This window comes from Bipolaris sorokiniana (assembly GCF_000338995.1).
Source record: "Bipolaris sorokiniana ND90Pr unplaced genomic scaffold COCSAscaffold_13, whole genome shotgun sequence".
Lineage (NCBI taxonomy): Eukaryota > Fungi > Ascomycota > Dothideomycetes > Pleosporales > Pleosporaceae > Bipolaris > Bipolaris sorokiniana.
In genome coordinates this window covers 1,044,598-1,068,020 of record NW_006911907.1, presented here as the reverse complement: position 1 = coordinate 1,068,020, position 23,423 = coordinate 1,044,598, and the positions used below count along the sequence as shown (strand labels likewise).

General features: G+C 51.2%; 9 protein-coding genes across 9 annotated transcripts; 4 read left to right on the top strand and 5 right to left on the bottom strand.

Moving 5' to 3' along the window:
- Window positions 1-30: 30 nt before the first annotated feature.
- Window positions 31-3,903, bottom strand: COCSADRAFT_239660 (uncharacterized protein). The gene is made up of 10 exons (XM_007705273.1): window positions 3,719-3,903; window positions 3,582-3,660; window positions 3,053-3,513; window positions 2,818-3,002; window positions 1,576-2,765; window positions 1,391-1,522; window positions 792-1,337; window positions 578-741; window positions 411-528; window positions 31-360 (listed from the first exon to the last, which is right to left on the bottom strand). The coding sequence occupies exons 1-10, from the start codon at window positions 3,806-3,808 to the stop codon at window positions 191-193; spliced, it is 3,135 nt and encodes a 1,044-aa protein (XP_007703463.1). The 5' UTR covers window positions 3,809-3,903; the 3' UTR covers window positions 31-190.
- Window positions 3,904-4,404: 501 nt separating this feature from the next.
- Window positions 4,405-4,638, top strand: COCSADRAFT_239657 (uncharacterized protein). Its single transcript, XM_007705272.1, has one exon. It carries the CDS (start codon window positions 4,467-4,469, stop codon window positions 4,626-4,628), a length of 162 nt encoding a protein of 53 aa, XP_007703462.1. The 5' UTR covers window positions 4,405-4,466; the 3' UTR covers window positions 4,629-4,638.
- A 679-nt stretch (window positions 4,639-5,317) lies between these two features.
- Window positions 5,318-7,742, bottom strand: COCSADRAFT_239643 (uncharacterized protein). Its single transcript, XM_007705271.1, has 2 exons — window positions 7,563-7,742; window positions 5,318-7,493 (listed from the first exon to the last, which is right to left on the bottom strand). The coding sequence occupies exon 2, from the start codon at window positions 7,467-7,469 to the stop codon at window positions 5,676-5,678; it is 1,794 nt and encodes a 597-aa protein (XP_007703461.1). The 5' UTR covers window positions 7,470-7,493; window positions 7,563-7,742; the 3' UTR covers window positions 5,318-5,675.
- A 1,195-nt stretch (window positions 7,743-8,937) lies between these two features.
- On the bottom strand, window positions 8,938-11,335 carry COCSADRAFT_124634 (uncharacterized protein). The gene is made up of 2 exons (XM_007705270.1): window positions 10,273-11,335; window positions 8,938-10,222 (listed from the first exon to the last, which is right to left on the bottom strand). The coding sequence occupies exons 1-2, from the start codon at window positions 10,920-10,922 to the stop codon at window positions 9,253-9,255; spliced, it is 1,620 nt and encodes a 539-aa protein (XP_007703460.1). The 5' UTR covers window positions 10,923-11,335; the 3' UTR covers window positions 8,938-9,252.
- Window positions 11,336-11,511: 176 nt separating this feature from the next.
- COCSADRAFT_39839 (uncharacterized protein) lies at window positions 11,512-13,730 on the bottom strand. The gene has a single exon (XM_007704928.1). The coding sequence runs from the start codon at window positions 13,524-13,526 to the stop codon at window positions 11,658-11,660; it is 1,869 nt and encodes a 622-aa protein (XP_007703118.1). The 5' UTR covers window positions 13,527-13,730; the 3' UTR covers window positions 11,512-11,657.
- Window positions 13,731-13,880: 150 nt separating this feature from the next.
- On the top strand, window positions 13,881-14,886 carry COCSADRAFT_29414 (uncharacterized protein; the record flags this gene model as incomplete). Its single annotated transcript, XM_007704848.1, has 3 exons — window positions 13,881-14,064; window positions 14,190-14,422; window positions 14,476-14,886. The coding sequence occupies 3 exons, from the start codon at window positions 13,881-13,883 to the stop codon at window positions 14,884-14,886; spliced, it is 828 nt and encodes a 275-aa protein (XP_007703038.1).
- Window positions 14,887-15,706: 820 nt separating this feature from the next.
- On the top strand, window positions 15,707-17,702 carry COCSADRAFT_39837 (uncharacterized protein). The gene is made up of 9 exons (XM_007704927.1): window positions 15,707-15,834; window positions 15,902-15,926; window positions 15,982-16,021; window positions 16,081-16,182; window positions 16,241-16,477; window positions 16,533-16,565; window positions 16,639-16,881; window positions 16,938-17,176; window positions 17,230-17,702. The coding sequence occupies exons 1-9, from the start codon at window positions 15,803-15,805 to the stop codon at window positions 17,362-17,364; spliced, it is 1,086 nt and encodes a 361-aa protein (XP_007703117.1). The 5' UTR covers window positions 15,707-15,802; the 3' UTR covers window positions 17,365-17,702.
- An 858-nt stretch (window positions 17,703-18,560) lies between these two features.
- On the bottom strand, window positions 18,561-20,314 carry COCSADRAFT_345271 (uncharacterized protein; the record flags this gene model as incomplete). Its single annotated transcript, XM_007705269.1, has 7 exons — window positions 18,561-18,788; window positions 18,898-19,095; window positions 19,118-19,437; window positions 19,482-19,631; window position 19,654; window positions 19,903-20,051; window positions 20,101-20,314. The coding sequence occupies 7 exons, from the start codon at window positions 20,312-20,314 to the stop codon at window positions 18,561-18,563; spliced, it is 1,260 nt and encodes a 419-aa protein (XP_007703459.1).
- A 587-nt stretch (window positions 20,315-20,901) lies between these two features.
- COCSADRAFT_192916 (uncharacterized protein) lies at window positions 20,902-23,099 on the top strand. The gene is made up of 2 exons (XM_007705268.1): window positions 20,902-21,166; window positions 21,217-23,099. The coding sequence occupies exon 2, from the start codon at window positions 21,288-21,290 to the stop codon at window positions 22,857-22,859; it is 1,572 nt and encodes a 523-aa protein (XP_007703458.1). The 5' UTR covers window positions 20,902-21,166; window positions 21,217-21,287; the 3' UTR covers window positions 22,860-23,099.
- The last annotated feature ends 324 nt before the right edge of the window (window positions 23,100-23,423 follow it).

Genomic DNA, 23,423 nt, shown 5'->3' with positions numbered 1-23,423 from the left:
TGCGCATACTCTCCATTCTATTCGCCTATCATGTGCATGGCTGCCAATAGGTATTTGTAACCGAGGCGTCACAACCCAAACAGCCAAGGGTCGCCTTCATCAGCTGCACTCTGAGTCAAGGCACACATGCGTGCCACGTCGGCAAACTGTCCGTTTTGTTGAGGTAAATGATTTGGTTGTTGGAACCACTCTACTGCGGCAATGGCAATGGCTGTCCGTTTGCTGCAGCAGCCCGTGCTTCGGCTTGGGCTTGTGCAATGACATCAGCCTGATGGACGGCACTTTGCACGATTTGTTGCTCATCTGGGCTGAGGTTCTTGGTAAGGTCTTCGTAGAGCGCAGGTTGCTCTTGTTGTAGGCCTACATCACGTCAATACACACTCTGAGTACTTTTGGTGCGACAAACTTACGGAGCAATGCATGCTTGAACATGCCATATGGCTCGACCTTGTCAAGGGGCGTCTCCAAGAGACTCTCCTCTTCTAGCTCATCGTCGTCTTCATCGTCGAGTGAGCTGAATTTCTGTGCCTATTACTAGTTAGACTTCATCACGCGCGTTAAGACGTAGAAGCCTTACCTCTTCATTTAGGAAGTCAAGATAGGCGGCGCTCTCGTCCTTGACATCCTCGGCTTCATCAGCTTCATTACTCCAGTCAGCTTCCTGCTCCCACTCCTCGTCTTCCTCCTCTTCAAATTCAGCCGAGTAGTCAAATGCATCTTCCTTCTTCGCTTCTTCGCGGTCTATGTATATGTTAGTACCAACATATGATATTGCTGCTTCAAAAACTCACTCTTCAGTGCCGCAGGAAGTGTTTGGAAGAGACGCGTGACGCCCTGTAGCAGACGTGGCCAGCCCTGTTGTACGCTGACAGGAACATCCTGGGCTCTCAGTGTCAAAAGAGCGCAGATCGCCGAGATGCACAGCTTCTTGTCGTGGACTCTGGTGAAGTGGTCGATGCTTGAGAACCAGAGACTGAAAAACTTGTTGGTCCATCCATTGCTCTCGAGCACGTGTAATGCCAATGCAGGGTTGTAGTAGATGGAGTTGATGACCACCTCCATCAGATGTATCCGCAGAGACTTGACCTTAGGCTCTTCATTAGTCAGTACATGCATGGTTAGTCCAATGAACTCTGGAATGTAGTCATCAACAGAACCGCGCATGTTGAGCATGATAATCTCAGCTAGCTTGCAGCCGCAAATCCGGTCGACGCCGCCAACCTTGTCGTCCTTGAAGATTGTCCTGACCATGTCGACAATGGCGTCAAGATATGCTCGGTTTTGGACCAACATGGGAGTACCATAGTTGACGAAGTTTTCAAGTGCAGGAAGCATATCTACGCATCGTCAGCGACTTGATGTAAGGATACTAACATTGAAGTATACATACCTTCGAGGTAGAGCTCAGCGCCAGCCTTGAACGTCCTATGTATCAGCTCAAACGCCTGCCACATGGTGCCGGAGATGCTCTTAGCGGCAAAGGTGCAGCTGTCGATGATCTCGAAGACTTCGTTGTACAAATCTGCAAAGAAATTAGTATGAATGAAGAGGGAGGTAACTTGTGGAATAGCATACCGTAGAGCTTGTTTTCGAGAGTGATGGTGATGACGGGCATCAGGATAGTCTCCAAGTGCAAGAGAACATCGGGTGTGCTCTCCAGAGTCAGGATGAGGGTACCAATGGTTTGCAGAACACCGAGCGCAGTGATGCTCTTCTCATCAAGGAAGTCACCATACTCGCTATCTTCACCTTTCTCCTGATTCCTCGATACCAATTCTCGCACGATACGCAGGTAAGTGTCGCGCAGCTGTTCACTCAGCGCTACGGCGAAGGGAGTCAACTCTGGTGCAAAGACCTCGACAAAGTCCTCCATCACGTTCGACAGGGCATCAACATCGACCTCGTTTGCGAGCTTCAGTAGTTGCTGCATGACCTGAGGAATGTTTTGTTTCATGTTATTTCGGATAACATCATGACGGATGAGTGGCTGAAGTGACAAAGCTGCAGCCACGCGGACTGGGAGTGTGGGGTCGGCCATGGACTCGAGAATGTTGCGGTAAATGATGATGAGGTTGTTCTGATCCTTGAAATCGAGCTGCTCAAACTTCTCCAGGGTGTCGCATGCGCGCGCACGGAGGAAGCCATGGGGACTTCGGAACTCGGGGAAGACATGTCGTACGAAGAAGTACTCGACTTGGTCCGCAATGGGACTCTTCTTGCCCAAAATGACACCAGATAGCGTACCAATCATACGTAATGCACCCTCCTTTTCCCTTGGGTTCTTCTCATTGTCGGGTGCGGCCTCGTAGCGGTTGACGACTTCGTTGACAAAGTTCAACACAGTAAAGGTCTGCTTGCGGCGGCTCTTGGTAAGAGTGACTAGGAAGTTGGTGGCAGCAACGTCGGGCGCAGTCACGTCCTCATAAAAATTCAACTTGCGGTGCAGGTACTCCTGTGGCTCCTCCTGGAACAGCTCAATATCTTCGTCGGACTGGCAAAGTACTGGGAATACGAGATGCGCAATGAGGTTGTCGGTGTGAGGCTTGAGCAGAGTCCACATGGTTTTGGGCTTGATGCACTCGTCGAGGAAGTTGAGTGTGTAGTACAAGCTGGCTTTTGACAGCCAAACCTGCTTTCCAACCCACTTCTCAACCTGCTGGAGGTAGATCTTGAGAATCTCAGGCGCAAAGTTAGCAATGAAGTTCTTGGCTACCTCGGTGTAGTCGACCTCGTTGTTCTTGCCCAAAGCAGTAGGGTTGCCATATCTGGTTCTCGTCAGTACTGCCCGCATACGAGGTATGACGCTGTGCCACCCACCTGACGTATAATCGGTTCAAGTTTGCATAAGACCACTTCTTTGCCTTCCACCAGTGGTTTACTTCGCGCTCGTCGAGGTCTTCGGGGAGTGATGACTCAGGGGGCTCTTTGCCGACCACAGTCAGGAATAGGGTACACCAACCAACCATGACTTGTTGGTCGCGGAGAGATGCAGGGAGATCGAACTTCATACTAGTCAGTCGCCGTTTCTGCCATGCGCGCGTTGGGACCTTACATAGATGGCGTGCTTGTACACCTTGAGCACTGTCCGTAATATCTCGCCAGCTTCCAGGCTTGTCTCACCCGCCAGTGAGTTGCCAATGTTGAGCAACTGTGGAAAGGACATGGCAACTATCTTGTCAAAGTCTGCGCGGTTCTCGCCAGACTTGAACCTGTAGATTTTGCATATCGCCAGCAAGCACTGCACACCGGCAAACACCGACTCAATGTTTCCAGCATTCAGCAGTTGTACAGTGATGTCGAGGAAATCCGGCCATTTGGCGGGGAAATCATATGCGAGGATCTTCTGGAGGGTAGGAATGAGTTGGAGGCGCACTTGGGGTGGAGAGGCGACGAGGACGGGGATCAGACGGTTGCGGAAGGCAGTCTTCTCATCCTCTGGTATGGGTATGGCCTGGCTGTACTCCTCGGCAGGTGACCAGCCCTTGGATATGCGGTTCTTGAGGTAGACGACAGCTGTGGGCGGGACGTCAGTATCAGGAGGAGAGGGATTTCGTGTGCACACTCGGTGGGCGCATACTTACTCGACAGACGCACGGCGTTGTGTTGCTCCTGCTCGAGAATGTCTAGCAGGCCGCCGGTGAAGCCTGGCTTTTCTTCAGCCTATGTTTCCGTCAGTGTCATGTTCAAGTACGGATCGTATGTCGCAGCCACCACGCACATGCTTGAGGTCGAGCTCGGCCTGCTGTCTAACGGCGGCATTCGCGTCGAGCGTCGCCTGGATCCGGTCCCGCAAGCCGGCAACGTCCATGGTGGAGAGTGGCTGACGGAGAGTGCGTCGAGGATTGGCGGCGGCCTACTGTATGTAGCAGACGACGTCCCGAGGGCCGGTGCGGTGAGAAAAGGCCGGTGGGGGTTGGGGTAAGAGGATAAGGATATGTACGCCTGTTGCTGCGGCCACAGACGGTGCCGTCTAGTAAGAATTGGCGGGAGAGACAGAGAATGGACAAAGGCACGCGTGCTTTTTCCCTTTATTTTGCGCCTCGTCGGGCTTGTGCAGCTTGTGCGGGACGTGAGGATGGAGGGGCAGCAGTTAATTTTGTGTGGACCAGAATCAGAATCGCGGCTTTCCCCCTAGTATCCTTAGCGCACGTGGCGGTCAATGCATTCTCTCCGCCCTCCCTGCCCTTGGCCCTTGTTCTATTCCCCCACCACACACCTTGTCGTGCTTTTGTGTCTTACTGTCAGATGGCTGTACTGAATACCATACATGCTGTATAAAAAACACGTGAATACTGATCGACTCGAGAATTACTCTTTGCCCGCCAAAAGCCGCTTTCCGCATCAGCATGCCTCGAGCCGTACCTGCAGCGTGAACATCACAAGTTGACTGACTACAACGGACCCTGAAGCACCATTACCATGGATAACGCTTCTCCGAGTCTAGACCAAGGGGACACTTTACTGCCATGTCAGGGCGGCTGATTGTCTTTCTTTTAGTATGCATCTGTATGGTACTTACTGCACCATCTGGTTCCAATGTCAACACGACCCGATCTCTGAGCAAATGGCACCATGCCAAATCGCTTGAGCCTGATCGTGTCACCCTTCTGGCCTATCACGACCCTTGATCTTAGCCACCATGGTGTACGTATGCGATTAGCACATCTGCTACGTCGACACCCAAATCAGAATTTCAACATTATGCGACGTCTGCACAGTTTGTAAGAAATGCACGTATATGCGGGCAAGTGTGTTGCGGATACGAATATGATGTGACATGACTCTGCAAGGGTTGCCCATCAAGAGAGCTGAATGATTCCAAAAACTGAGCGCTACGTCTGTACACTAGGTACTTGCACATGTGTAGAGTATGTTCCATACCTACCGTCATAAACATGGTTCTCTCATGCACATCGTTTCACCTGAAGACACAATAACAATGGAGTTTCCCGTTAACAGATCGACGTGTGGCGCAACGGTCGCATTCCGCAGACATGCGATTGGCACACCAGCCCGCACCTGCTTTTGTAAAGTGTAAAGGTTGAGCGGTGTCAAGGCTACAGCTCGGCAGACAGACTAATAAAGAATGTTCTGTGATTGGACATGGACGCCTTCAACAAAAAAAACAGACGGTACGACCTATAATTTCCCTGCTTTTGCAGCTTTTTAGATACTAGAGATCCATCCACGAAGAGAGCAATATCAAAACTTTAGACATTGTCGTCTATTGTATTTTCCAAGACACAAGGCTCATCTTAAGCAGGTCTAGGCTCGGGTCCCCTCACTAAAGTCACGTGCCTACATCACCATCAATCAACAACCCTGAAGCAATAGTAATAGTAATAATGAATTTTACTTATAAACTAGTCTGTAATATATAACGAAAAAAAGGAAATCCGGATATCCCACGCGCCCTGTAAATGCTATGCTGTAACCCTATAAAATGCCACTCAAACGAAAATATCTGAGTTAGAAACGAAGAAACGAAGAAAAAAACGCCGCTCAATGCTTCTTGTCGTGAAAAAAGAGTAGACAAGTAAAAGGCGAAATACGATACCGACCAGCGGTATCAAACTAATATATATATGTATTTTTTGACGTCATGCTCATTTCCACATGGCATCATGTCCCAGTCATATCCTCATATTCTCATTAGTAGCTCATAAACCCCGCATCTATCCAATGCTCTTGCCCCTCTTACCCTTGCCGCACTCCCTCTTGCTAAGCGGCTCATCGGGGAACACCCATCCTCTGATGCGCTTAGCCTCTCGCTTCTCGCCAAGTTGGGGCTTGGGGATCCAAGAGTCCTTTTCGAGGAAGTTTTGGCGGGTAAGAGCAGCAGGGCCGCCGACGTCCATGCGCCAGGTTCCCATGCCCTCAAAGGGGTTCTCCTTGGCGAGCATATGGAGGTACCAGAGGGCGAGCGCAGCGGTAAGCTGCATGTCACCGGTTTCTGGGTGCAAGCCGTTGGTGGACAGGCTGATGGGGGCTGAGGTCTCGAGGTAGCCGAAGATGGGCACGCCGGTTTGGGCATTGACGGTGGTGGGGTCGGGAGTGGACATGTCAGAGGGACCACCGCAGCGGACGCAGAGGAGCTCGATTTCAGTCATGATGAAGCCGTAGCGGCAGCCGTGCTCGCGCATCACGCGCTGGAGATGGGCGAGGCCTTGGAGGTAGAGGACTTGCTTGGGGGGTGACTCGCTGCGCATGCCAGTGTTCCATTGGTCGTAGCACTTGACGAGACCAACAACGCGGCCGCGGCTGTCACCAAAGAGCGTCTTCTCATAGTCGGAGAGGTAGTTGGAGACGAACTCTGGTTGTTGACGTTGGCCGGCGACTGGCTTGATAGCGCGCATCACCATGTGGCTGTTTCCTTGAGCGACCTTGAGAGCTGCATTGACCTTGTTGGCGTAGTAGTTGGTGCAGATGTCTTGGAGAGCCGACTCATTCTCGGGCTGCAGGTTCTGGCGGCAGGGCTGGGGAAGGTAGGTGGCTGGGACGGGGACCTCAAGGAGGGGAAGCACCGAAGGGATGGACTTGATGGTGGTGATGTTGAAGTCTTCCCAGCTGCGAAGGTTGCGGATGTCCCACCAAAAGTGGTTGTTGATGCCCCGGGGTGCGCTAGTGACGCGGCGGACCAGAGATGGAGATGGGTTGGGAGAAGAGAGGTACTCTACCAAAGAGGATGTGGCTTGGATTTGCTGGAAGCCATCAAAGGCAAAGTCACCAAAAGCTGGGTATTGAACAGCTGGTGCGGTATCGAACTCTGGGACGGAAAACTCCTGAATGCAAGACGCAGTGAAGTTGGACATGTCCTGGGCGGAGGAGTATGCCGAGGGGAAAGCTGTGGCAACACCCAAGTTGGACTGGGGTGCAGTCGAGGCAGTGACATAGCTAGGCATGTTGCGGTAAGTTGGGAAGCCATAGCGGCTAATGACTTGCTCGTCGACACTTCCAGCAGAGGCAGAGCGGTCGTGACGGGCGCGGTTGGCAGAGGCAGAGCGAGAGTTCGAGCTCATGTACGATGACCGCCGAGGAAGCTCAGGCTGCTGTGGGTAGGTGATGGGAGAGTTGATAGTGGAGAGGTTGAAGTCGTATGATGAGGCGGTTGACACGGGGGATGTGAGTGTGCTGTGCATGTTGTGGATGTTGTGGTTCAAAGGGCTTGATCCACGGCGGGCCATGGAGGATGAACGTGAGTAGGGGCTGTAGGCATAGCCGGCACTGGAGTTAGACGTCGTCCTGCGATGTCTGACGGGACCAGTGGTAGGCTCGGATACCTGGTCCTGGATGCGGACCTTGGGGAGAAGAACAGGACCATACTGCCTTACTGGTGACCTTGGGGGAGTAGGGACAGCCAGTTGGGGTTCTGGTGATGAGGCTTGCGAGTAGTATGTGATGTCTGAGCCGACACTGCCGGGGATGTAGTTGAATGAAGCATTCGGGGGGGTTGTTTGACGGCTGTACATGTTGGATGGATGAGAGCTACCAGACTGGTTCATGTCAGTGGCAGCCCACATGGTCTGTGTGAAGGGGTGCAAAAAATAAGAAAAATAACGTACGCTGTGGAGACGGAGAGAGTAGGTAGGAGGAGATTATGGAATAGGGATTAATAGTAGAGACCAGCTCCGAGTGTCTAAGACCAAACAATGCAAAGGTAGAGAGAAAGGAAAGGCAAGGGCGAGACACGGTTGACTCGGGGTGAGGCAGTGCTCTTGATGGAAATGCAGCGCAAGATGAATGAATGGGCATGATGGATTGCGGCACAGCCAGACTTCTTATCCTTGGTGTTCCCCGCGTAGAGACACGAGAACCAACGCTCTCACCGCGCTAACAAGCCTGAAACACGATGCATCGAAGGGGGTCCGATACCTTGGGCCGGTATACAAGACTGCGAGGCGGTCTGGCGGCGGTAGCACGAGCGGACCCGTCTACGACATGCGAGCCTCACAGGGCGTCTGAAACATAGCGTAGCCGTTGCATGGGCTGGGCGAGTACGTGGCTAGTTAGCGAACGGCTTTCTGGAATGCTATTCTTGAGGCCTGGCAGGCTTGAAGTGGTCTGGTGGGTAGGCAAGACGGTGTGTGAATGGCCAGCGGCATCAACCAGCAGACAGAAGCGGTAAGGCAGGCCAGCGAGGCGCCTGCACATGGGGGCGGTTGGACAACTTGAAACCGGGATTCTCGGCCCCGTTCTCTGCGTAGCGATGCAGCGGTAGTACGGTGAGCGAGGTTTTTTTCCCTCGTTCTCTTGTTTTCTCCATGGCGGCAGTTTGTGGGTGGGCGGCGCGAAGGGACGAATGGAGGGTGGTAGTGCAGGTGTGGTTGGCGCCCTGCCGCAAGGCCCGTGCTGGGTCCCGCGAAGGGTGGGGCTGGCAGCGGGGGTCATGAAGAGTCATCGACGGGGTGTCGGGGCTGATTGGCTGTCAGCTCTCCAGCGTTTCGTTTCGGCAGCGCGGCATGCGTCTTCCCGCAGGCCGGCCACATGTACGACTGAGTGACTCACAATGGGCGGAGAGAAGTGTATTCACGACTATAACACGTCGTTCAAGCCCCTCTACACGTCAACGCGTACTTGGGGACCGCGTTGTTGACAAAGCACCACGTTCGGGGTCCCAGCCCTTGCCCACCTGCTGCGCTGTCGCCACCACTCCCGCCTGAGCACTCAAAGTACAGCGACAAGCATCTACAGCGCCAGCAGCCTGCTCGCCCAGCGTATAGGTACCACGGCCGGAACAAACCATCAACCCCGGGCTGGCTCCATGTCCACGGCATCTGCCAATCCAAGCGCCCGTACGCTCAGCCGTCGGAACGCAAACTGGGCCAGCAGCCTCGCTGTGTGGTGCGTTCCCTTGAGCCTCACCGTCCGGCTCCCGAACATGGTTCATTAAGCGCCCACACTCTTCCTAATCGGGAAGTATTAGGTTTGGGCGAAGCCCCCAAATATAGCCTGAGCGAGTCGGATCACTACGGTCAAAAAGGCCATTAATTTCCTGAAAGCGGAGCTCTACCTGTCAAACGTCTCTGGGGTCAGGACTGCTTCATGGAGCGCTGGCAGCGGATTGGCGCGAGACTGCACAGCCTTCATTTCGTCTTCCCATGACATGAACCCCGTGAACCCAAGCTTTGCAAGAGCCTCATGCCATGTCATGCCCTTCGCCCTTCTACGCGCCCGCCATGCTGACCAGCGTTGGCATCAATTGTCATGATTCCATGCAACAACCCATGCCCCCATGCCCCCATGCCACCCACGTTACCGCTGGTCCAAGTGCGACCCCACCCGGTCAGCCCACCACCTCTTCCACTCCACCACCTGGCGCTTCGTTCGGGCCTCTTCAGCCGCAAAAACCATGGCATGGCTACGGAAAGCCTCATTCAAGTCGCACCCGAGGTATCTACGCTGAGCGTCTGCCGCGGCCATGGCGCCTGAATCCACAGCGTCAACTGCCAGCAAAAACTGCCGCGCAAGTCCTTCGTCGCCGCCCCCGTGACCACCACCTGCCACATATGGGTTGTGGACCTTTGTCTGTCCAGTACCGAACTTGTACACCTTGATCTCTCTGCTGTCATATTCAATCTCGCCCTCTGTGCCGTATATGCGGCCACGTCGCTCGCACTGCTTCTCTGTGAAAGCCACCATGTGGAATTGTGCCGTCTTTGCACCGCGGCCACGCAGTATAGGCAGACCCTCATCATCCTTTGCTATCGGATCATCGTCCCATGTGATCGTCACGCACTGGTCGTCACATACGTCATTGCTCGACTCCCACACACACCGACCAAACCACGATCGTTCGTCCACTTTGCTGGCCGGAGTATCAGCGGTATAGTCTTCGGCTAGGCTGTTGAGCAGTGCTTTGCCAGCAACCTCTTTCCCAGCCGTCTTGAACATGTCTTCAATTTCCGGGTTGACAACTTTGACCGGCCAATCTGCGTTGCCATTGTTCAAATGCCCCTCAAGATAAATTTTCTTTGCACTCCAGTCACAGTTTGGCTCGTGCGCACAGGATAGACAATTGGTCGCTGATCCAGCAGCCTTTGGCTTCCGGTCTTTGCGGAAGAATTTGAGTGATCCAGTCGAGGTGACGTAGGAAGGAAGGTGGGGCACCGCGTCTTTTGCAGTCGCACCAGGTGAACACAACATCCACATCAAAAAGTCAATGTCGTGACATGACTTTGTGAGTAAGGAAGGCGCAGTCTTGGACTCTTTCCTCCAGTTGCCCCTGCTTCGTGTTAGCCATGCGTCAATGAAGAAACCATATATCTCACATACCTCACATAGCTGTGACTAAAATGCCACCACCCAATCGGCTCAACATGCTCAATACTCATAACATCCCCAATAACCTCCTCATCCAGCAGCAAATGCCTCAGCAACATATTATGCTGCGAATACCTCAACACATGGCAAATCCCAAAAATTGTTTCTTTCCCCTCCCTCGCGCCCTTATCCAGCGCCTGATACATCTTCACACAGCTCTCCAAACTCGTGCTCATGGGCTTCTCACAGCAAATATGCAGCCCCATATCTGCAATCCCGCACACAACCTCCTCATGCAACTCATCTAGGACGCAAACAAACACGGCGTCGATGCCTTTATTCACGACGCCTTCCTCGCCATTCTTTTCCCGCTGTCGTCGTTGCATCTCATACTCTTTCCACTCCCTCCAGTCGCTGAAACTTTGCTCGGGAGTAGCCTCGCCATCAGGTCCCCACATGTACCTGCGCCCAAACTCTGCGCGCTTGAAGTCGTTGGGCTCGCATACTGCGGCGATGACGGCGTTCGAGCACAAGGACGTTGCGTCGGCGTAGGCGGCGCCGCGGCTTCCAGCCCCGATGATGAGGATTCGGGGGGGCTTTGCAAAGGCTAGTTTGTCATTGGTGTGCGTGAAGACCGAGTCGTCTGCTTCGAGGCTCGGCATGGCGTGGGTGGGGGAAGGGGAACGGGTAGCCGTGACTTTCAAAAAGATCGATTCAGCCTTGTTGGTGTGAAGAGAAACTCTTGTAACAGAGAGTGCGAAGTTGTCGTTCTATAACACTATTCCCCTTTTCTTTTCTTTTTACACAAAACAGCAAAGCAATCTCAAGTAGTTAACGCTCCAGACGTCCTTATTTCCTCTTTAAATAATCCACGTCTACCAACCGGCTGCAAATACGATAATCGCTAATGCAGTAAGATGCCAACCCAAGACCGCCCCCCAAATAAGGGACTTGCGGAACACGGAAGATACAAGAGAAACGAGGGATTTATTGGAAGGTGTGTGTGTGGCGTGGAAGGACAACGCATACAAACACTGTTACTTTGTATGCAAGTCGTGCAGCGTAACAACAAGTGAGGGGAAAGTGAGGTATGTAGGTTGCATTGCAGTAACTTAGTCTAGTTACCGATTCGTACAGAGGAATCTAGGCCACGTGGGGATGTGGACCAATGAGATCAAGCGTGATTAGGCACACGTCTCAAACGCAAGCATCTAGCTCTTGGGTACAGGCTGCTTGCGTGCAGTACACGGTTGCACAATTTTACAGGTTTTGTTAAGGGATTTGTGTGTCTCTCTTATTGAGAGAAGAATTGCTACTCCAGCTGGTGGTGCTCACCCAATGTATTATACCGTTTGCCGTCGTACAACACACATAGAGATAAGCCCCATGCTGAGATACTAACTATCATTCAGCTCATAAAACAACAAATACACATCTTTCTGCATGTTCAGAACTTCAGACGTCTTACTCTCCTTGATCTTATCGTCGCTAATCCGCCACCACCGGTTGTTGGCCTTCTTCGGCTTGCGACGCCGGAGATTGTTGTCTGCAATTGAAGAGGCCTTCTCTGACGCCCGTTCCCTCAGCGATCGTATACTTCTTGTCCGTGACAACGATTCGTCTCCGCTTCCACTACCATTTCTAACATCACTGGGGGATGCTAGATGCAACGGGTCTGACTCTGACAGTCGAGGTGCAGATGTTGGAGCTGGTCCCCGTGAGGGGGGTATGTTGTCTTGCGAAGACAGCGATCGTGACGATGGTGAGTCGAGTGTCGATGCAGTGGAGACTCCTGATCCGCGTTCGATATGGCTGGGCAGGTTGAGTGTGGAGATGCGTGGGCTTTGCATGGCAGATGGCACTGCGGATGGTGCTGCTGACGGGTGCGGACTGGCCTGACGACTGAATGCACCTTCTGTGCCAAAAGACACAGGTGTGGAGAAGGGCATTGGCTGCACTTGACGGCGGAATGACTCGTAGTGGCCACTGTTGTGACTTCCCTTGTGAGTGACAACTGCAAGAAGGCGATAGTTCTGGCGATGAAGCAATCCTCCTAATGGAAGAGCTTCCGGGAAGGCGACCTTGGCAAGATTCTTCGTCGAGGTGGCACCAATCGCAAAGGTAGAACGTGATAAGTGTATCGCAAGAACCTTGGGAAACTGTGAAATGTACATGTGGCGGGAAATCCGACGTTTGGGTGCTTGACTTGTAGCAGGTAGCTCAACACCTTCCGGTGTCTGCTCAGGATCTTCATCTAGTGCTTTTCGAATCTTAGCAATGTCTGATTCCAGCCGCCATTTGATATCCGGGTCAGTTGCTGTTGAAAGCTCATGGTTTTTGCTCCTAAGCGCATGTTCTAGTCGACAGCGCTCACACTTGAAGTCATCTATGTACTCAAGCTTGAGCATACCGTCAAGGCACGCGTTGAGAGAGGTCGAGGAGGCTTGTGGTACATTCAGTGTCAAAGTGACAAATGTTGATACTGTAGGCTTTGGCTTGAAATGGCAAACCTGACACTCAATCTGCGACTCGATCTTGCCCTCAAAAGGGAACCCTTCTTCGTCTATAGAGGCTTCGTCTCCTTCGGCCTCGTTTTCGCCCTGGCCATCAGCGGGTGCTTGGGTAGTTGTCCCGTTGGGCAGCGCTTCGAAGTTGCTTCCTTCGGGAATACTTTCGCCGTTCACCACGGTAACGGCATCTAGAGTAGCCTGTCGCCTTGCATTTCCTCCAGCATGGTATTCGTCGCACAGACGCTCCGTCACTATTTGGAGAAATTCTTGCGCATCTTGTTGTTGCCGGCTGATGCGTGTACCGAATGCACGCTCCAGCGTTCTGATGAAGGGCTGCGGAGAGATGGTCTTTTTGTATATCGGCCGTTCGTTGAGTCGGTCCAGGATATCTTTCAATCCATGGGTCAGGATGCCCCTTTGCAGACCCTCTAACCTGGCAGGCTTTACGGGGCCATTGGCTACGCCTTGTCTCTCGGGATCCACATCATAGACTTCTGGTCCGTCGAGCAGCCGTCTGTGGGTTTCTCGTATGAGGTAGATGCGCAAATCCGGTAAGCCTGCGAGGGCCTGCAGGACCGAGTTGATGAAGCAGTCGTTTGCTGCATTGGTAAGCCCCACTACACCCTTCTTCTTACTGCTAGCTGCATTTGAATCATCGTCGAGGAAATACGTTGGTCCAAAGACATAGACCAGAGTGATGGCCGCAAGAGAGGCGCCGGCGGCGTACGTTGCGATTGTGAGATGTTTCTCAGGCATCTTGCGGAGCCTGGCACTCCCGCTACCGCGGGATTGGATGGAGGCAAGGTTATGGTCTTGCACGCTGGTGCTGCAAATACGGTACGTGGTCGTGCTAAGTGCGTGTGGCAGTGTGTGGAGTAAGTCTGACTGCGGCCGACGCCATTGTCTGGCTGCTGCCCAGTTTTGGGTATCGCGCTGGCCGTCTTCTGATGTTTGGTCGTGAGGCAGGTGCAAAAGTATGCCGAGCCCATGGACGTACGGCAAGCCGCACCGGCCCATTTGCACCTCCGCTTCCGCCGCGAAGATCGCCAGAATTGTCCGGACGTCTTGCATATTTCTCGGACCTGGACAAACCCCCAGACAACACGCACAATGGCTTCAATGAGAGGCTTGGCCCTTCTTCCCCAGTGCACGGCATGTGTACGCAGGGCCACAATGCAAAATTCTGAAGCGTGGGGGACGCAACAGATACGCAGCATCTCGAAGAAGGCGAAAGAGGCCGAGCGCAACATTGTCGTGAAGCTGCTCAAGGATGTGCCAAGGTTCGGCCGCGCAGGTACGATATACGAAATGGGAGGGCGCTTTGCAGAAGCTCGACATGTCTTTGCTGCAAAGCCATTGTTGCAGTGTCAAGCATGCGCCCAGAAACCACAAACTGCAGCACTGGCTAACACCGCAAAGGCTCCTATGTGCCCCTCAACCCCTCGCTGATGCGCAATCGCTGGTTTCCCGCACGCATTGCCGACTATGTTCCTGCTACCCAGTTGAAGCAGCTCAAGGCTCAGGACGTGGATATGGCACGCGATGTCACATTTGGCGTAAGGCTGAATTTGGAGGAGGCCAATGAGGAAGAGAGCAACTTGATGCAGCAGCCTAAGTACTTTGTGCGGCCAATTGAGATTGAGGTGCTCAGTGTAAGCTACATGGTCTCTTTTGTTGCAAACCGGCCTGCTAACAGAAATAATAGCCTGAGCGGTCCATGGAGCTCCTCGACACGTTCGTCCCACCAACGATTGACTTTTACCGCCAGCCTATCGAGCAAGACAGTCCAAAACGAGAACGGGTAGGGGCATCGGGTGCAGCGGACATTTTGACTGCAGCTGCTATGAGCAAGGCGAAGGCATCGGCAAACGCTATATATGGATCTGTATCAACTGCGGATCTGGCAGCGACTATCAAGAGCGCGCTGGCGCACAACGATGAAGCATCTCGTGTGGTTCTGAACGAGAGTGATGTCAAGTTTGTATCAGGACATGAGGAGGGCGATGCATCGCGGGTGAAGCAATTGGGCACATTCAAGGCCGAGATACGGTTACCGGGCGCAGAGAGGGCACTGGTACGGAACATACGGATCAGGGCGAAAGATTCGGAAGCATGAGCGGCCAGGCGCGGGCTTGTAAGCCGTTGCGAGGCTGTTGGCATGAAGCTGAAAGGCCCAGAACCTCGGGAAACGAGGGCTTGTCCGGGTGTAGAAAGGACATGGCTACACTGAACACGTGACTACGATTTCCGCATATCGGAACAGAATCAGACAAGAACTCGATGCTGATCACGATATGTCCCATGTACTCCGGTGAATCGAGGGTGATATCATTGGTGGGACCCTGGCAGACTGGCGACTGCGTGGTTTTGACGCGGGGCCGGTGAACGGGACGACTGGCGTGTTGCGGCGAGAGTCGGGCAGCCTGTCACCTGTGGATGCGATGATGTTGCGTTGAGCTACCGGCGGCCATGGCATGAGATGCAGAAAAGAGACAGCCCACTTTTATTAGTTCCGCGCTGCCGAGCAGATGCGGCCCCGCCATGACTTCAGAGCGCGGCCGTGAAGGACATGGTGGGAGACGTGCCACCACCACTTGCGGTCCGTTGCGAGGGGCAGTGGCAGTCCATGGAAGAAGCCAAAGCAGAGGTAGGTTGAAAGGCGACTAAGTGGTAGCATCAATACCATAGTTGCATAGCGTTATCTATCAAGCACACCATGTGGCGTTGTAACTATGTATGTTTCTGCGCAGACCCTGGCTGGGCTGGCTGGGCTGGCTGGACTGGGTGGTGAAGGCTTGGGGCGACACCAGCTGCGTCACTACTGCGGTCCTTAGCGGGGGTGTTTTTTTGTGGTCCGCCAGCCAACCCCACTACCGCGTTTGAACTTTACTTGAGCAATACAAAGCTCGACACGCCTGCACAAACTTTCTCTTCATTACACCTTCTCTTTCCCATCTCCAACCTTACAATTGACCCTCCAACCCATCATATACCCCCACCCACAACAGCACATTTCCAAGACAATAGCAACCATGGTTCAAGCCAGTGAAGTCCTGTCCCGCAAGTATGTTGCCCTTGACCCCGCTTGACCCCTCAGATCACGTTGGAACGCGCAAACTGACATTGAACAGGACCGGTGTCATCGTCGGCGACGACGTATGCGACCCTTGATACCCAACTCTCAATCGCCCAACAAACTAACACTATTCAGATCCTCACGCTTTTCAAGCACGCTCAGTCAGAGGGTTATGGTATGCATTCCGACAAGCTGAGCCTCCGGGGGCCATCACTAATTCGGACCTTTGCACAGCCATCCCCGCCATCAACGTCACTTCCTCTTCCACAGTTGTCGCTGCCCTCGAGGCTGCCCGCGACGCAAAGTCCCCTATCATCCTGCAACTGAGCAATGGAGGTAAGGAATGCCTTTAGGAATCATGTATGAGATGTATACTAATCACCTTATTGAATAGGCGCCGCATACTTTGCAGGCAAGGGCGTAGCCAACGGCAAGCAGGAGGCCAGCATTGCTGGTAGCATTGCTGCTGCCCACTACATCAGGTCCATTGCCCCTGCATACGGCATCCCCGTTGTTCTCCACACAGATCACTGCGCCAAGAAGCTCCTGCCTTGGTTGGATGGTATGATGGATGCCGACGAGGCTTACTTCAAGGCTCACGGAGAGGCTCTGTTCAGCTCGCACATGATTGGTGAGACAAAAGCAACTGCGTCTCGGTATATTCACTCTGCTAACGTTTTCGCCAGATCTTTCTGAGGAGCCCAAGGAGTGGAACATTGGTAAGTACATCGCCGCAATACAGAAATGAAAAGAAGAAACATTAAGTGGACATACGCTGACATTCACCTTCAGCCACCACCAAGAAGTACCTCGAACGCGCTGCGCCAATGAAGCAGATGATTGAGATGGAGATCGGTATCACCGGAGGAGAGGAGGATGGTGTCAACAATGAGGACGTCGACAACAACTCCCTCTACACTCAACCCGAGGACATCTACGACATCTACAAGGAGCTGTCCGCTGTCTCTCCTCTCTTCTCCATCGCCGCCGGCTTTGGCAACGTCCACGGTGTCTACAAGCCCGGAAACGTCAAGCGTGAGTATCAGTGAGCCAGCACATTTTTCAAGACATGCTAACATTGTGATTCCCAGTCCGCCCCGAGCTCCTGCAAAAGCACCAGGCTTACGTCAAGGAGAAGACCAACTCCAAGGATGACAAGCCCGTTTTCCTCGTCTTCCACGGCGGTAGCGGTAGCTCTGTTGATGACTTCCGTCAAGCCATCTCATATGGTGTCGTCAAGGTCAACCTCGACACTGACATGCAATGGGCCTACCTCTCCGGTATCCGGGACTACATCCAGTCCAAGAGCGGCTACCTCCAGACCCAAGTGGTACGTTGAATCTGGAATAACCTCTACATCTATAGTACCTAACTTTCCAATAGGGTAACCCCGACGGTGATGACAAGCCCAACAAGAAGTACTACGACCCCCGTGTCTGGGTCCGTGAGGGTGAGAAGAGCATGTCTCAGCGCATCAAGGTCGCTCTTGACGACTTCTACACTGCTGGCAAGGCTTAAATGGCTCTAACTGAGCCGGAATTGGCGTCAAGCTCGGCCTCTCAGTGAGGCAGGCGTTTGCGAATGAGCATAAGCTAAAACTGCAAGCATTGTTACAAGGAGTCAACGGTCCTGGTGATGAGGTTGGTGAACGGTGCAGATGTATGTAATAGACTACGAAGCAATGTCCAGATATGAAAGAATGTAAAATATATTGATCAACCCTCTTGTCATCAAATAGCGGCATAACTGCAATGTACGGTCATAGAAGTTGTATTCGTGGAGGCTGATATATGGATTTGTTGGGTGTGTGGGGCTAATGTAGTCCAGATAAAGAGTGCAAGGCCGTAATTTCCCACGCATGTAGGCTCATCCGGCTTTCCACTGATCTAGCACCTCTGGCTCGTGCCTCTAGCTAGTACTTCTGGCTAGCACCTCTGGTTTGCTGCTTTGAACTATCTAGTGCAGATTCCGGTGTTCGTCACGTGATTATGCGCTCGCTAAAGATATGTAATATTCCTAACATCTTAATATAGCTAGTTGTCGCCAATAGGAGTATGCTTACACCGATTCTTAGAACTAATTAGATCGCTTTTATTCACACACACACACACACACACACACACACACACACACACATACATACAACTCCCTCTACTAGTAACCAATCACAACATGTAATTTAAAACAGCAATAAGATGTAGAGCTGCTATGAAGATAAAATAAGATTAACCCACCTGTTTTCTTGTTCTTCCGGGAGATGGACATGGCAATGCTTGTATGTAATCTGAATTTCTTCTGCTCATTTTTGTGTATGCGCCGAGTCCCGCTTGTTTCCCTAATGGGCAATGGAAGGTTTCTGTAGAATGGGCCAGGTCAATCTAGCTGCTCACGTTTTATTGTGCTTTGATGCTGGAACCATGGCGGATTTGGGAGAAGGAGAGGTTTTGTTCATGGCATTTCCCTGTGTATGATTCCTATTAATATTAGTATCGGGCCTTTGTTGCTAGTTTAAGGGCTTGGGTAATGGAGATTGTTGATTTTGAGGCAATTGTTGGTCCAGGTAGTCAGAAAAATTCTTATGTTTAAATCTAAATTGGTAGTAACGTATGTATTAATTATCTTGGGGGGTCATACAGGCAGCGTATGGAGTGCTTTGCCACTGCTCTCAATACTGCTCCTATCTATACTTGTTCTTACAAAGACGATGCGAAAAACTATTCGTCATGTCTATCAAGATCCGCTATCCAACGCGTCTCTTCCTCGAAGCTGCATCGTTCCTTACCATTTAGCTTATCTAGACTTACTTGCCTCAAGTCTTTTAGTATCTCGACAGCTGTACTGAAACTCTCGTTCGACGTATAGCCCTCATCGGTCAAGATGCCTTTTAGTGCCCTCCGGAATTCTTGGCATTTACTGAACGCCCCGAATTCTTCGTGGTGTTGCTATATCTCCTCTGCTGAGAAATGGTATGGACATGGGGCATTGGTGTGAAAGTGATTCCACTCGCTAGGATACTAGTCAGCTTGGATTGTTGATAATGAATAGGTATACGCACCGCTCGACGGAGATCAAATATTCCTCGAAGGAGAAGAGACAGTCGTCCCAGGTAGAGCCGGCAAAAGCTTCTAAGTGCTTGAGGGTTTGGCCTTGGGGATGCCGCATTGCCTTGTACATTAGAGGGTTCTTCTCTGCTGTAGTCGTTTCGCATGCGTGGATTAAGATGGATTGAAGCACTTGATATCTGAGCTTCTCTTTTATAGTATCGTCGAACTACGGAGGTAGTCCAGGCTCCTTGCCAGTCGATTATACATGATATCTGGGCTTGATTTTCGATGTAGATGTTGCCAGTGTGGAAGTCTGGGTGCCAAAGTCTAGGAGAGACCAGCTCTGGGTCTTGGGGTGTGATATACGGAATTGCAGCTAGAAACTTTTGCAATAGAGCTATGTGTGCCTCAGGAGATTTTTGTTTCAGGCTCGTGTAACGCCATGTAGCCATAGTCTTTTCGTGTAGATTTGCATGTGCATTGATCCAATCAATCTCACGGCGAGCAATTGCCTCGAGGTATTTTGCAGAAGATGTTCCTACCATCACTTTGAGCCTGATATATAGATTGCAGATATATTTGAACACATACATGGACCTTGGCATTCCATATTACTGCGCTCTTTTTCCCAAAACTCTTTGCGAGTAATGGGTCCAATGCAATAAGTTGACTCAGCTTGAGAAACGACCTCTTGCGGACCAGACGTGATAATAGCCGGCTCGCATCCCGGGATACCATTGCCTTTGAAACACAAAGACCCTACCCTGCCAGTATGTGTAAGTTAAACCCAATGAAAATTCTCTGTTGGGGTAAGTTGAATCCTACTTCGAAATGGAAACTGAGAGTAGTTTTCTTTCAATATCTACAACCTCACGAATGATCCACACTTCTTCCTAAGTGAAAGATCTGTCCAGGCTTCATGGATTTAGGTGCTTCTTGCTTCTTTCATGATGATATATTCTGTTTGGACAGAATCTCGGTCGGTATCACTCCAGGTAAGCACTTATGGGACGGGTATCTTCAAAATAGTCCGGGCAAAATCCATAGTCGCTACTTCCGATGATGTCGTAATCACTCGTGGACCAGCATTAGGATGTGGGACTTTTGCAATGACTTTTCGGCGATCTTCCATCTCAAGGCAATATGCCTTGTTGTAGTTGCCTTCGCCGATTTTCGTAAAAGATATATTTGTCTGCACCAACAACCTAACAGGCCGCTTGCTGAAGACCGAGCACATCAAAACGTCGATATCTGGCTCCCAGTTGCTCACGCTCATTCCACAGCCACCGCTCACTAGTGTAACAGAACGGGGGATTCGCATCGGTTTGAATATGGGGGGTCCTTGCACGGCTACCCTCCAAAGTCTGTAGTAAGCGAAGGTGGCCCCACTTTGCGATGTTAGACACGCTCCGACTCAGTAGCATTGCTAAATATATGCAAGTCAAGGACGCTTTGTTAGATGATGGGAGTAGAATTGCTAATTCTTTAACGTGGTCATAGATCGAGTTTCGAATTTTCTTACTTCAAAAAAGGATATTGTCATACCGACAACCCCTAAAGGGGTTGAAGGAGGGTCCAGCTTTGGTCACATGATTCACTGGCTACCTGTCACTAACGACTCAACACCTCTCTAACACTAGCGAGCACTTCTAGAGAGGCCAAAAATGAATCGATACCATGATGACTTTTAACAAGTGGTGTCTTTCTCATCTAAATGCTCTTGTGTTTTGTGGGTCACATGCCCTGGCATAACAGTTCAACAATATTTCAGGCTTCTTCAATGCGGGGTATCGCAGCATCCTCGCAACACAATACAATATCCAGCGGATGCGATTATTCGGTACTGAAGCTTGATTTCTAGCCGTTTGCAGGCCTCCGTTACGGTGTAAAAAGTGGACACCAGTCCTGCACTTCACGGTTGACGATCTGTTGCGACCAAGGTGATCTTCCCTGGAACGGATCGACGGTGCACTCGTTCGAAATGTCCTGCGTTTATTGCCGAAACATTGTGTGCACTGCAGATATAGTAGGCTGCCTTCATGCACCTACCTTGGCTGCACTACGGACTAGTGCTCAAGACTGCTGGCTTTGCTTCAAGATACTAACAGGAACTTCAATACTAGCGCCGGCTGATTATCGCATTTCTCGCGTTGGTATAAATTGGCCCATTAACTGTGTAATCCAAATCAGATATGGGGCTGCTGTCCTCGTGATTCGTGATGCTCAGCTCCGCAATCTTGGTACGATACAACGCGTCAGGATTTTGACCAACAGAGGTGAGCTTTTTAGTTGTCATTATTTTTTTCAGCAGTTACTGAGCTTTTAGGGGATCCTGCTGTCCGCCATAGTGTTCCTGTTCGACATCATCTTACGTCTACGTCTTCAGACCCTTCGTTCATGATTGCTCGAAGTTGGATATTGGATTGTCAGCTCAATCATCGGTGTTCTGAGGCTATTCCTACACTCACTACGCAGTACCTTGATGGTGTCCGACCGGCCCGCATGATTGATGTGGCAGCTTTCCAACATCCGTCTCAGGATATTCGGCTAGTAGAAATGGATCAAGTGTGTACATATGTAGCCTTGAGCTACTGTTGGGGTCATGGCCTGTCTTACGTGACAAAACAGGATACTCTACTATCACTACTAACGCGCATATCCTACAATGACTTGCCACAAACATTTCAACATGCAATCACAGCAACTCGTAACCTGGGGTATCGTTACTTGTGGCTAGATGCTCTTTGTATCGTTCAGGATTCTGTGCAAGATTGGGAGCGAGAATCACAAAAGATGGGCGTCATATACAGTCAGGCTGTTGTCACGATTGCCGCGACCGAAAGTCGAGGTGTGCATGATGGTTTTTTCAACTACGAAAGCTGCAGCGAGATTTCTCCATCCTGGAAAAAGATGGTAGTGAGAGATGCTGTGAGGTATCGTGAGCCTACTGAGTTGCTACTCTATGAGGACGCTTACGATCCCATGGACGCTGCAACTGATATGGCTGCAGGTACACTAGCGCAAAGAGCATGGGCTTGTCAAGAGAGAATACTGTCTGCCCGCGTTCTCCATTACAAGAAAAAACAGATCTACTGGGAATGTAGACAAGCAGCCCACATAGAGGAAGGAATCCCATCTTTCTCTAATAACTCTGGTTGGGCTGGGACAGGTCCCAGTCTTGGTCGGGAGCTTGCTGCCTATGATATCAGCGACCGCGATCTGTCAAATCGAATCTTTAAATGGTATAACGAAATACTGCACACACACTACTCGACACGACAACTGACATATGCATCCGATCGGCTGCCCGCAATTTCAGGTCTTGCTAAACTTGTCCGAGGCAGCATGAACATAACGTATCTTGCTGGTCTCTGGAAAGAGCGACTCCAATTTGGATTGTGTTGGGGGGTGGTGAATATAGTGCCTCGTTCAACAGTCAATGCATCTCCCTCTTGGTCTTGGACGTCTTATGAGACGCCAGTATGTTGGCCAATGACTGTATACGAGAGCTTCCCACCCGCGCTTTACTATCTAGATGATTTTGATATTGAACTTGCTAGTAGCGATAGGTTCGGACGTGTGAATGGAGGGTTCCTAAAGATCACCGGCCTGATGTGTGTGGTACAGGTTGAATTTCTCCTGGGCTTAGCCCATCGGTTTAATCATTCGAGTTTGGAGGGCAAGATGGGTGATTGGAGTTCGAAGCTATCAGATTTTGATGGAATTCATTTGGGTGCCGCGTTGTTAGATCGGGATCCCGGCACAGACGTTGTGCACGCGTTGATACTTGCGAAAGCTGAAACACGGGATGGAGAACATGGGGAATGGAACATGCTGTTGGTCACCTGTGCTGGGGGGACTAGTGACAGATTTGAAAGAATCGGGATCGCACAGGTGCGTTCTGACGGTATCGAAGAAAAGCCTCTTTGGCTGCCAAAGTTCGAAAGACGAAGCATCACGCTTATTTAGACTTCATACCGCCTTCTCTACCGATAATACATCATGAGATTGAATGTATGATTGCAAAGGAGTGCAATATTTAATCATACATTATTATCCCTAACAGATCCTAGCCGAAAGGAAGGCCATACAGCCTGGATGCGGCCCTGGGTAATCCGGAGCCGGGCTCAAGGAAAGAAACACCCCTCGGAGGCCCTTTACGCAACCTTATGACCGGGCAGCTACGGTCATGTGCATAGAATACACAGCTCTTATTCAAACCTTGTATAGATCCTCAAGAACTCATGTTATTCCCAACCTGCCGATATGTTGTATCTAAACTTGTTCTCCAGTTCCAAGTCTGTGAGGGTGGAGCTTAAGGATCGGTTATTAGGAGGAGCTAGTATACTTCATTTGCGCTTGCAGTCCGTTACTAACCAGCTAAACACTGTCGTAAATATACGATCCTTACCTCTTCTTACGCGACACACTGTATGGTTCATATAGAGGTCTGATGAGCTATTGTTCTTAGTCATGTTTATTATGATTTCTTAACCAAAATCCTGTAATCCTTTAGTTAAATACAGAGCCGTG